General features: G+C 41.1%; 1 protein-coding gene across 2 annotated transcripts in view; it reads right to left on the minus strand.

The window, feature by feature from the left end:
- Positions 1 to 8869: 8869 nt before the first annotated feature.
- Positions 8870 to 12264, minus strand: part of grm3 (glutamate receptor, metabotropic 3) — a 40897-nt gene continuing 37502 nt past the window's right edge. For both annotated transcript variants that reach the window (XM_016456473.1, XM_016456474.1), the window contains exon 6: positions 8870 to 9975. In XM_016456473.1, the coding sequence (XP_016311959.1) occupies positions 9899 to 9975 (77 nt within the window). In that variant the 3' untranslated portion in view covers positions 8870 to 9898. The remainder of the gene's footprint in view (positions 9976 to 12264) is intronic.

Here is a 12264-nt window from a genome sequence, read left to right on the forward strand (position 1 = left end):
ATGGATGTGAATGGGTGCCGTCAGAATGAGAGTCCAAACAGCTGATAAAAACATCACAATAATCAACAAGAAATCCACATGATTCCAGTCCATCAATTAATGTCTTAAAAAGCAAAAGGCTGTGTGTTTGTAAGAAAAAATAATGCATTTTCCAGTAAAAAAAAGTCCATCCCCTGTTGTCCTTTATTATGGACTGATATTTTGGACAGAAGTTAAAAACACCACAATGATTGATTTGTTTCTTACAAACGTGCAACTTTTCGATTCACAAGATGTTAATTGATGAACTGGAGTGGTGTGGATTATTGTGATGTTTTATCAGCTGTTTGGACTCTCATTCTGACGGCACCCATTCACTGCAGAGGATCCATTGAGGAGCGAGTGATGAAATGCTACATTTCTCCAAATCTGTTCCTATGAAGAAGCACCTTGTATTGCCTGAGAAATCATTTTAAAATCAGTAAAATCTGCAAATTTCTTTTTTGGGTGAACTGTTCTTTTAAAAGGATTTATATCTTGTTCTCTGCCTACATAGTACACTCTCCACTTTTTATCGTCTGTAGTTCAGCTCACACATCAACCGAACTCGATGTTGAATTCAGATGTGACAACTGTAAGTGTGAAGTAGTCACACAGGTTATAGGATACAGATGGTTGTCAATTTCTTTCAAAACCGAACTGTTTATGAACCTAACCGTATTTTGCACTCCAAACAGGGCTGACATCCATGTTCTGCCGCGATGTGAAGATTTGTCAAACATGAACAGATCTCTGAAAGTTTGCCTTAAACTTTCCCACGCAGTGACGCGTTTAGCCACAGCCGGCTGCTTTTGCAGTAAGACCCTCGATCCCCACTCTGAAATGAAATAGCTGCAGTGGGTGAGGGAGGCTCGCTCTCCATTTGTGTTTCTGCGCAGACTGCACACTAAGCCACTCAGATGAAACCGCCACATTTGACTTTTTCTTCTCTCAAAAACATTCTTAAAGAGGGTAAGTCTGGAACGAGGACCCCTAGCAACTTAACGTGCAGAAAGAGGATGTGTGCAGATTCTGGGAGGGTGTTGGACTGTAAGCCTCACCACAAAAGCATTGAGTTGCTGAGTATGGGGCTGGAGTTTATGGGGCAGTGAAATACATTACATAAACCACTCTGTTTATCTCTCTACACTCGCTGACTTAATGACTTTCTTTGTTTCAAATGTGGACTGTATCTGCTCTCCTCATATTGCCTCATATGTTTTTGTAGTTCTTTCATTGGTAATTTATACAAAGAGCAAAATTTAGATTTGTTGATCTTACCTGTGTAAAAGTGACCGCCACAGTACTAATTTCCAGGGTCTTGCTATGCAGTTGTGAAGATGTTGTGGGTGGTTTTTAGAATGTTACTGTGCTGTTGCTAAGATGTTGTGAGTGGTTTCCAGGTTGTTGCTATGCAGTTGTGAAGATGTTGTGGGTGGTTTTTAGAATGTTACTGTGCTGTTGCTAAGATGTTGTGAGTGGTTTCCAGGTTGTTGCTATGCAGTTGTGAAGATGTTGTGGGTGGTTTTTAGAATGTTACTGTGCTGTTGCTAAGATGTTGTGAGTGGTTTCCAGGTTGTTGCTATGCAGTTGTGAAGATGTTGTGGGTGGTTTTTAGAATGTTACTGTGCTGTTGCTAAGATGTTGTGAGTGGTTTCCAGGTTGTTGCTATGCAGTTGTGAAGATGTTGTGGGTGGTTTTTAGAATGTTACTGTGCTGTTGCTAAGATGTTGTGAGTGGTTTCCAGGTTGTTGCTATGCAGTTGTGAAGATGTTGTGGGTGGTTTTTAGAATGTTACTGTGCTGTTGCTAAGATGTTGTGAGTGGTTTCCAGGTTGTTGCTATGCAGTTGTGAAGATGTTGTGGGTGGTTTTTAGAATGTTACTGTGCTGTTGCTAAGATGTTGTGAGTGGTTTCCAGGTTGTTGCTATGCAGTTGTGAAGATGTTGTGGGTGGTTTTTAGAATGTTACTGTGCTGTTGCTAAGATGTTGTGAGTGGTTTCCAGGTTGTTGCTATGCAGTTGTGAAGATGTTGTGGGTGGTTTTTAGAATGTTACTGTGCTGTTGCTAAGATGTTGTGAGTGGTTTCCAGGTTGTTGCTATGCAGTTGTGAAGATGTTGTGGGTGGTTTTTAGAATGTTACTGTGCTGTTGCTAAGATGTTGTGAGTGGTTTCCAGGTTGTTGCTATGCAGTTGTGAAGATGTTGTGGGTGGTTTTTAGAATGTTACTGTGCTGTTGCTAAGATGTTGTGAGTGGTTTCCAGGTTGTTGCTATGCAGTTGTGAAGATGTTGTGGGTGGTTTTTAGAATGTTACTGTGCTGTTGCTAAGATGTTGTGAGTGGTTTCCAGGTTGTTGCTATGCAGTTGTGAAGATGTTGTGGGTGGTTTTTAGAATGTTACTGTGCTGTTGCTAAGATGTTGTGAGTGGTTTCCAGGTTGTTGCTATGCAGTTGTGAAGATGTTGTGGGTGGTTTTTAGAATGTTACTGTGCTGTTGCTAAGATGTTGTGAGTGGTTTCCAGGTTGTTGCTATGCAGTTGTGAAGATGTTGTGGGTGGTTTTTAGAATGTTACTGTGCTGTTGCTAAGATGTTGTGAGTGGTTTCCAGGTTGTTGCTATGCAGTTGTGAAGATGTTGTGGGTGGTTTTTAGAATGTTACTGTGCTGTTGCTAAGATGTTGTGAGTGGTTTCCAGGTTGTTGCTATGCAGTTGTGAAGATGTTGTGGGTGGTTTTTAGAATGTTACTGTGCTGTTGCTAAGATGTTGTGAGTGGTTTCCAGGTTGTTGCTATGCAGTTGTGAAGATGTTGTGGGTGGTTTTTAGAATGTTACTGTGCTGTTGCTAAGATGTTGTGAGTGGTTTCCAGGTTGTTGCTATGCAGTTGTGAAGATGTTGTGGGTGGTTTTTAGAATGTTACTGTGCTGTTGCTAAGATGTTGTGAGTGGTTTCCAGGTTGTTGCTATGCAGTTGTGAAGATGTTGTGGGTGGTTTTTAGAATGTTACTGTGCTGTTGCTAAGATGTTGTGAGTGGTTTCCAGGTTGTTGCTATGCAGTTGTGAAGATGTTGTGGGTGGTTTTTAGAATGTTACTGTGCTGTTGCTAAGATGTTGTGAGTGGTTTCCAGGTTGTTGCTATGCAGTTGTGAAGATGTTGTGGGTGGTTTTTAGAATGTTACTGTGCTGTTGCTAAGATGTTGTGAGTGGTTTCCAGGTTGTTGCTATGCAGTTGTGAAGATGTTGTGGGTGGTTTTTAGAATGTTACTGTGCTGTTGCTAAGATGTTGTGAGTGGTTTCCAGGTTGTTGCTATGCAGTTGTGAAGATGTTGTGGGTGGTTTTTAGAATGTTACTGTGCTGTTGCTAAGATGTTGTGAGTGGTTTCCAGGTTGTTGCTATGCAGTTGTGAAGATGTTGTGGGTGGTTTTTAGAATGTTACTGTGCTGTTGCTAAGATGTTGTGAGTGGTTTCCAGGTTGTTGCTATGCAGTTGTGAAGATGTTGTGGGTGGTTTTTAGAATGTTACTGTGCTGTTGCTAAGATGTTGTGAGTGGTTTCCAGGTTGTTGCTATGCAGTTGTGAAGATGTTGTGGGTGGTTTTTAGAATGTTACTGTGCTGTTGCTAAGATGTTGTGAGTGGTTTCCAGGTTGTTGCTATGCAGTTGTGAAGATGTTGTGGGTGGTTTTTAGAATGTTACTGTGCTGTTGCTAAGATGTTGTGAGTGGTTTCCAGGTTGTTGCTATGCAGTTGTGAAGATGTTGTGGGTGGTTTTTAGAATGTTACTGTGCTGTTGCTAAGATGTTGTGAGTGGTTTCCAGGTTGTTGCTATGCAGTTGTGAAGATGTTGTGGGTGGTTTTTAGAATGTTACTGTGCTGTTGCTAAGATGTTGTGGGTGGTTTCCAGGGTGTTGCTATGCAGTTGCGTGCGAAGATGTTCTGGGTGACTTTTTGGAATGTTACTGTGCCGTTGTTAGGATGTGGTTGGTTTCCATGGTGTTGCTATGCAGTTGCAAAGATTTCTGGGTGATTTTTGGAATGTTACTGTGCTGTTGCTAAGATGTTGCGCGTGGTTTCCAGGGTGTTGCTATGCAGTTGCGTGCGAAGATGTTCTGGGTGGTTTTTAGAATCTTACTGTGCTGTTGCTAAGATGTTGCGCGTGGTTTCCAGGGTGTTGCTATGCAGTTGCGTGCGAAGATGTTCTGGGTGGTTTTTAGAATCTTACTGTGCTGTTGCTAAGATGTTGCGCGTGGTTTCCAGGGTGTTGCTATGCAGTTGCGTGCGAAGATGTTCTGGGTGGTTTTTAGAATCTTACTGTGCTGTTGCTAAGATGTTGCGCGTGGTTTCCAGGGTGTTGCTATGCAGTTGCGTGCGAAGATGTTCTGGGTGGTTTTTAGAATCTTACTGTGCTGTTGCTAAGATGTTGCGCGTGGTTTCCAGGGTGTTGCTATGCAGTTGCGTGCGAAGATGTTCTGGGTGGTTTTTAGAATCTTACTGTGCTGTTGCTAAGATGTTGCGCGTGGTTTCCAGGGTGTTGCTATGCAGTTGCGTGCGAAGATGTTCTGGGTGGTTTTTAGAATCTTACTGTGCTGTTGCTAAGATGTTGCGCGTGGTTTCCAGGGTGTTGCTATGCAGTTGCGTGCGAAGATGTTCTGGGTGGTTTTTAGAATCTTACTGTGCTGTTGCTAAGATGTTGCGCGTGGTTTCCAGGGTGTTGCTATGCAGTTGCGTGCGAAGATGTTCTGGGTGGTTTTTAGAATCTTACTGTGCTGTTGCTAAGATGTTGCGCGTGGTTTCCAGGGTGTTGCTATGCAGTTGCGTGCGAAGATGTTCTGGGTGGTTTTTAGAATCTTACTGTGCTGTTGCTAAGATGTTGCGCGTGGTTTCCAGGGTGTTGCTATGCAGTTGCGTGCGAAGATGTTCTGGGTGGTTTTTAGAATCTTACTGTGCTGTTGCTAAGATGTTGCGCGTGGTTTCCAGGGTGTTGCTATGCAGTTGCGTGCGAAGATGTTCTGGGTGGTTTTTAGAATCTTACTGTGCTGTTGCTAAGATGTTGCGCGTGGTTTCCAGGGTGTTGCTATGCAGTTGCGTGCGAAGATGTTCTGGGTGGTTTTTAGAATCTTACTGTGCTGTTGCTAAGATGTTGCGCGTGGTTTCCAGGGTGTTGCTATGCAGTTGCGTGCGAAGATGTTCTGGGTGGTTTTTAGAATCTTACTGTGCTGTTGCTAAGATGTTGCGCGTGGTTTCCAGGGTGTTGCTATGCAGTTGCGTGCGAAGATGTTCTGGGTGGTTTTTAGAATCTTACTGTGCTGTTGCTAAGATGTTGCGCGTGGTTTCCAGGGTGTTGCTATGCAGTTGCGTGCGAAGATGTTCTGGGTGGTTTTTAGAATCTTACTGTGCTGTTGCTAAGATGTTGCGCGTGGTTTCCAGGGTGTTGCTATGCAGTTGCGTGCGAAGATGTTCTGGGTGGTTTTTAGAATCTTACTGTGCTGTTGCTAAGATGTTGCGCGTGGTTTCCAGGGTGTTGCTATGCAGTTGCGTGCGAAGATGTTCTGGGTGGTTTTTAGAATCTTACTGTGCTGTTGCTAAGATGTTGCGCGTGGTTTCCAGGGTGTTGCTATGCAGTTGCGTGCGAAGATGTTCTGGGTGGTTTTTAGAATCTTACTGTGCTGTTGCTAAGATGTTGCGCGTGGTTTCCAGGGTGTTGCTATGCAGTTGCGTGCGAAGATGTTCTGGGTGGTTTTTAGAATCTTACTGTGCTGTTGCTAAGATGTTGCGCGTGGTTTCCAGGGTGTTGCTATGCAGTTGCGTGCGAAGATGTTCTGGGTGGTTTTTAGAATCTTACTGTGCTGTTGCTAAGATGTTGCGCGTGGTTTCCAGGGTGTTGCTATGCAGTTGCGTGCGAAGATGTTCTGGGTGGTTTTTAGAATCTTACTGTGCTGTTGCTAAGATGTTGCGCGTGGTTTCCAGGGTGTTGCTATGCAGTTGCGTGCGAAGATGTTCTGGGTGGTTTTTAGAATCTTACTGTGCTGTTGCTAAGATGTTGCGCGTGGTTTCCAGGGTGTTGCTATGCAGTTGCGTGCGAAGATGTTCTGGGTGGTTTTTAGAATCTTACTGTGCTGTTGCTAAGATGTTGCGCGTGGTTTCCAGGGTGTTGCTATGCAGTTGCGTGCGAAGATGTTCTGGGTGGTTTTTAGAATCTTACTGTGCTGTTGCTAAGATGTTGCGCGTGGTTTCCAGGGTGTTGCTATGCAGTTGCGTGCGAAGATGTTCTGGGTGGTTTTTAGAATCTTACTGTGCTGTTGCTAAGATGTTGCGCGTGGTTTCCAGGGTGTTGCTATGCAGTTGCGTGCGAAGATGTTCTGGGTGGTTTTTAGAATCTTACTGTGCTGTTGCTAAGATGTTGCGCGTGGTTTCCAGGGTGTTGCTATGCAGTTGCGTGCGAAGATGTTCTGGGTGGTTTTTAGAATCTTACTGTGCTGTTGCTAAGATGTTGCGCGTGGTTTCCAGGGTGTTGCTATGCAGTTGCGTGCGAAGATGTTCTGGGTGGTTTTTAGAATCTTACTGTGCTGTTGCTAAGATGTTGCGCGTGGTTTCCAGGGTGTTGCTATGCAGTTGCAAAGACGATCTTTGTGGTTTTTTTAATGTTACTGTGCTGTTGTTAGGATGTGGTTGGCTTCCAGGATGTTGCTATGCAGTTGCAAAGATGTTTTGGGTGGTTTTTAGAATGGTACTGTGCTGTTGTTAATAGGGCTGCACGATAAATCGCATGCGATATTTAATGCGCATTTTGTCAGAAAGCCGGTTCTGGAATCAGCGGTAAATCTCCATCACCTGCGGGCTTTCACCGGCTTTACTGACAAGATGCAAGTTAAATATCGCATGCGATTTATTGTGCAGTCCTAGTTGTTAGGATGTGGTTGGTTTCCAGGGTGTTGCTATGGATGCGTTAGACTTTTATATTGTCTGTTATTTTGACAGACAGGGTCGTAAAAAGTTCGTCATAATCTATAATTACCAGTCATTTTAATTTCCATATTTTAATAATAATAACACATTTAATTGCTTTTATTTTTGTTCACATGTTCATTATTAATAATGAACCTACAGGACGAGCATATAGGTTTATGCATTTATTTATTTATGAAGAGAACAGATGAACAGATGAGACTGTGCGTCACTTTTCATGTTCAACACACACCCCGCAGTGACAGTGGAGGCCACTAAAAACAACAAGATATGCTAGGGCTGGGTAAAAAATCGATTTCTCAATTTTAATAGATTCTAATTTTTATGAACCAATATCGATTCTTAAATCCCAATCGATGCTGTTTTCAGTTGATGAATGAACAGTAGGCTAGTTTAGTGCGCCTCATCCAATAAATCGCAATAGGCTAAGCTTGGAGTGTTTTTTTAGTATGTCACTATGCAGGTGCTAACGTGTCGTGTGTGGTTTCCAGAGCATTTTATGCAGTTGAGAGTGTCAAGAGTGGTTTTTTACCATCTTACTGTGCAGTTACCAGGGTGTTTTGGATGGTTGCCAGGGTGTAGCTATGCTGTTCCTAAGTGTTGTTTAGCATGTTTTTAAGGCGTTCCGGGCAGTTTCCAGGGTGTTGCTATGCAATTGTTCAGATTTTTAAGTGGCTTTTAGCAAGTTACTATGCAGGTGCTGCAGATGTTCAGAGTGTCTTTTAAATGTTGTTCTGAGTTTTGAGTTAGGCTACCTAATGACATTTACTTAGGGTTAGGGGTTTGTTGGAATTCGTAATCCTATTGCTCACCAGTAGTAATCACTAATTAGTGGCCGAAAACGGAAAAAAACTGAGGAAGCGTATAGTTTATATGGGCTCAGCTGCATATTGATTGTACATATTTGTGTAGTTGCACTACATCTCTTGTGTTTCTGTGAGCAAGTCCGTCTCCATTGGAAGACTTAAATCTGTCATTGATTGGTTATGTTTTTCTGTCATCCGATTTTCTCGTTCCTGCTGTGTATGTTCACATCCTGGTACTGTTAACTGACACACAAATGATTTCCTTTGCTGCCATGCTGATGAATTATGAATGTTGAGAGCTTTAGCATTTCTAGGTTACTGTTACATGTTTGTTTACTATGTCTTTTTTTGACGAGCCAAGAATGGATGGTCCTACAATAACATGATACAGTTTGACACTTGCATTAGGTAGCGTGATATTGTACAGAATCCCTTGGGGCCGTGCGATGACCGCAAGCTAAAAACAAGTAAACTTTTAACATTTTAGCTCTCCTCAATCTTCAGCTTGTCAAAGAATCCGAGCGTCCCACTCTCTTCAAAATGAACCAACAGAAAAACATAGAAATGTATAAAACTTCTGAAATGTAAAAAAAGACGTCTGTAAAAAATGGCCTGGTCCCCTCCCGCCCAAAGGCTCTGAGGAACCTCTCGTATTAAAACTATAGGACAAATGATAAGGCACAACAAGCCGATATCGAACAACAGAATACATTTTACATTCACTGCATCACAAAGCATTTCACACATCAGAAACGCAACCGATTATCACCGGTTTTCCACTGAAATGGCGCCGGTGCCAGTGTTGGGGTAGACAGAAATATTAAGCAGCACAACTGTTTTTAAAATTGAAGATAAGAAATGTTCCTTAAGCAGCAAATCTGCATATTAGAATGATTTCTGAAGGATCATGTGACACTAAAGACTGGAGTAATGATGCTGAAAATTCAGCTTTGCCATTTAAGAAATAAATCACATTTTAAAATCTATTAATATAGAAAACAGTTATTTTAAATTGTAATAATGTTTCACAATGTTAATGTATGTTTGATTAAATGCAGCCTTGGTGAGCAAAAGATAATACAAATATTCGCAATTTCAGTTTTTCTCATGACTTCACAATTACTTACAATTCCAGTTTATGTTTTAAAAAATGTATTTGGAGAGGACATTATCCTATTGTTTGCCCTCTGACAATACCGTTTCTTGCTTCATCACAAACAGGTTTAAGGGGCAGGTGTGGATGTGCTTTTTTTCTGGCGAATCACCATTTATCCAGTCGACAAGTGTGGGACGGCACCATGATGGTGGAAAAGAGGTATATGTCAACTTTGTAAAGTACCTCACATGCTCATCTTCCAGACTTTCCGTCCCGGAAGGCTTCTCGTCACAGGCAATTTAAACATATATAACATCTCGTAGCACTGCATATCTGTGCTGCAACATAAACATGCATCACAGCCAATCCGAACGCAACGCTTAATGAGATGCAGTTAATGTAATATGCTTTCAGATGTCATGACAGTGTACTAAAATGGTGTTGTAACCTCTGGCGTACTGCCACTGCCTGTGATGAGACGACGTGAAGCTTGAGGTGCGAGCGCTCGCTCGATGGTTTTCCTGCTCTGGACCTCATGACCAGCGTAGACTCTAATGCTGTCAACTTGTGCTGTTAAAACCATCGGTTAAGATTCTGTACAAAATGTACAACATAGAAATACATACGTACAGTTTAGGTTATTACAATGAGGCCTACAAAAGAAAACGACCACAAATTCCAGTGTACAGTATTGCAGGCGGAGCCGTTTCTGTCAGTCTCTACTGTGGCCCAATCAAAAACTGGTTTGAGTTTTACATCATCACATCATGGCCGTTTACAACATAAATAATAAAGCTATCAAAACAAAAGTTTCCAAAATCTCTCTATAAAGGATTTTTTTTGTTCTTTTGTTTCTCTACAACAATGTCAGTTAATATTTACAACAAGCCCTAAAAATAATTTAATAATTATACACACTTTCTACACACTGTAGGCAGACCTAGTTCTTGGGCAGAGCACAATGTGTGCTGATTGGCTAACAGTCGCTAAGGAGCAGGAGTCTGGAGGAAGAGGCGAGGTCACAGAGAGGAAGTGGTGGAGTCGACGATCTCTCTGCCGTTGCACACCGTCGGAACGCAGTGGGCGCTAACAGATGCTAAAGAAAGAGAGCAAAAGGAGAATTAGACAAATGAAAAGAAGGTATGGACACAGGAATGTAAAAGAGGTGGGACCTAACAAGTCATCATTTTATATATTTGTAACTGCATATATTATCATTTAGTTATTTTCGCAAGAAATTCATCCCAACGTTTTTTTTTATATATATTACAAAACCATGCAGTAATGCGTATTATTTTTTGATTATCTAGTAAAATATTTTTTTTCACTAATTAAAAATGTAGAATTCTTCTTTCCTTTTTTTATAGAATTTAGTTTTTTACTTGAGTGAAGGAGCAAGAAAGAAAGAAAGCACAAGTAGAATTGAATAAAAAAGTAATGGACAAAGGGGTGTAAAAGAGGTGGGTATCTGCATGTATCATAGTTTATTAATTTTCACGATAGTGTGTAAACAATAAATACATTTAACAAATAATTACAAAGAAATTGCAATGAAAACTGAAATAGCATTAGAAATAGTAAGGACCAGTTGTCACTATTAATTAGTTGCTCATTAGCATGCATATTACTAGCATATTGGCTGTATATTAGTACTCATAAAACACATATTAATGCCTTATTCTGCATGACCATTGTGACGAGAGGGGCGGGGCCGAGAGCCAGGCCTGGTCCTCTCTCGTCCAACACTGTTGTCACTCCTTCTTTTATCCTTCCGAAGCTCCTCCGTGGGACTCGAGACCGGTGAGTGGCGCAGGTGTCACGCATTAGCAATTACTCCATCGGCCTCGCTCCGTTCCCACGGCTCTCGGCCCCGCCCCTCTCGTCACAACCATATTTTAGATCTCTTAATCCTGCCCCATACCTAAACTTAACAACTACCTTACTAACTACTGATAAGCAACAAATTAGGATGTTTTTGAGGCAACAGTCATAGTTAAAAGTTAGTTAATAGTGAGAATTAGACCTTGAGATAAAGTGTGACCATAAAGTAGGTATAGGGCTATCACTTATTAAGATATTCCATGCATATTGAAAATTTTCATACTGTGTTGACATGGTATACTGTATACTGCAGCAATAGTGATGTATGTTAAAATGCAATTCCAAACACAGCCAGGTTTACAGATGGCCAACTTCACATAAAAGGCACCACAAACTTTTCCCAAAGTTCACCGACATGCTTTCCCCCCCGATTTGATTCTCCTCTGATCACCTCCCTCCCCCTCTTTTCCCTCCTATCGGGTGACTGGGTCTCTGCTCTGCAGTGTCTTCTCTTCTTTGCAGTGTCTGTCATGTTATTTATTAGATGGATGAAATGTAAATAAAGATGAAACTGTTTACCTGATCTGTTTTTGTGCTTGTGAATAATGCATTAGAGCAGAAGCTGTTGTCTGCGCACACATGGGCTTATTACCCAGCATCAGGCGGCAGAACGGCTGCTCAGCCGCACATTTCCTCTGGGCTCTTACACAACTGCTCTGTGTGACAATGCTGACATTAAAATCCTCAGTGTAAATTGGCATATCAAAGGGGTGTAATCACTACAAACCGTCTGTGTAAGCACTGCGGAAAGTTCAACACTGGCAACCAGTTGGCCTTGTGTGTCACTCGTATTTAGAGCACAAATGAATTGCTTTGCAGCATTTTCTCATTTTGTGGTGTTTTTTTTGTGGGTCAAAGCGGTTGCAAGTTTTTGATTGTGATTAATGATTGTGTAAGTATATAATAAATGATCACATTAGACCCATCACGCCACAACCATGGCAATAAAATCAACAATAACAAAAATAGTTGCTAAGGTATTATTAAGGTGTTTTAAGTGTGTTTAAGCCTGTGATAGAATTAACTATTTTATAAATGAGTAATATGTGCTCCCTAGACTTAAATCGATTGATTGATTAATTGATTGAGGCAATTTAAAAAAAATATTTATTTTATACTTTATTTTGACCCTAGTTGTCCTGGGTAGTTGCCAGTCAGTCTGCTAAGTTGAAATTGTAAGTCTAATTGCTTAGAAAAGTAATAAGTAGATATATATTTATTTTAGTTTTGTGTTTATTACAACAACAATTTATTTATTCAGGCTTTTTTAAAAAGTGTTTTTGTCCCAGGCCCTGCTCTTGACCCTGATTTAAATGCATTGGGTGTCCTTGGTAGTTGCAAGATAATCTATATCAATATATATATATATATATATTTATTTATTTTTTTTCTCAAACAACTGTATTATTCATGTAAATGGCATAAATGTGACAGTAACACTTTAGTATAGGGACCAATTCTCACTGTTAACTAGTTGCTTATTAGCATGCCTGTTATTAACATA

The sequence above is a fragment of the Sinocyclocheilus anshuiensis genome, unplaced genomic scaffold (genome assembly GCF_001515605.1).
Source record: "Sinocyclocheilus anshuiensis isolate Anshui unplaced genomic scaffold, SAMN03320099.WGS_v1.1 scaffold679, whole genome shotgun sequence".
NCBI classification, from domain to species: Eukaryota; Metazoa; Chordata; class Actinopteri; order Cypriniformes; family Cyprinidae; genus Sinocyclocheilus; species Sinocyclocheilus anshuiensis.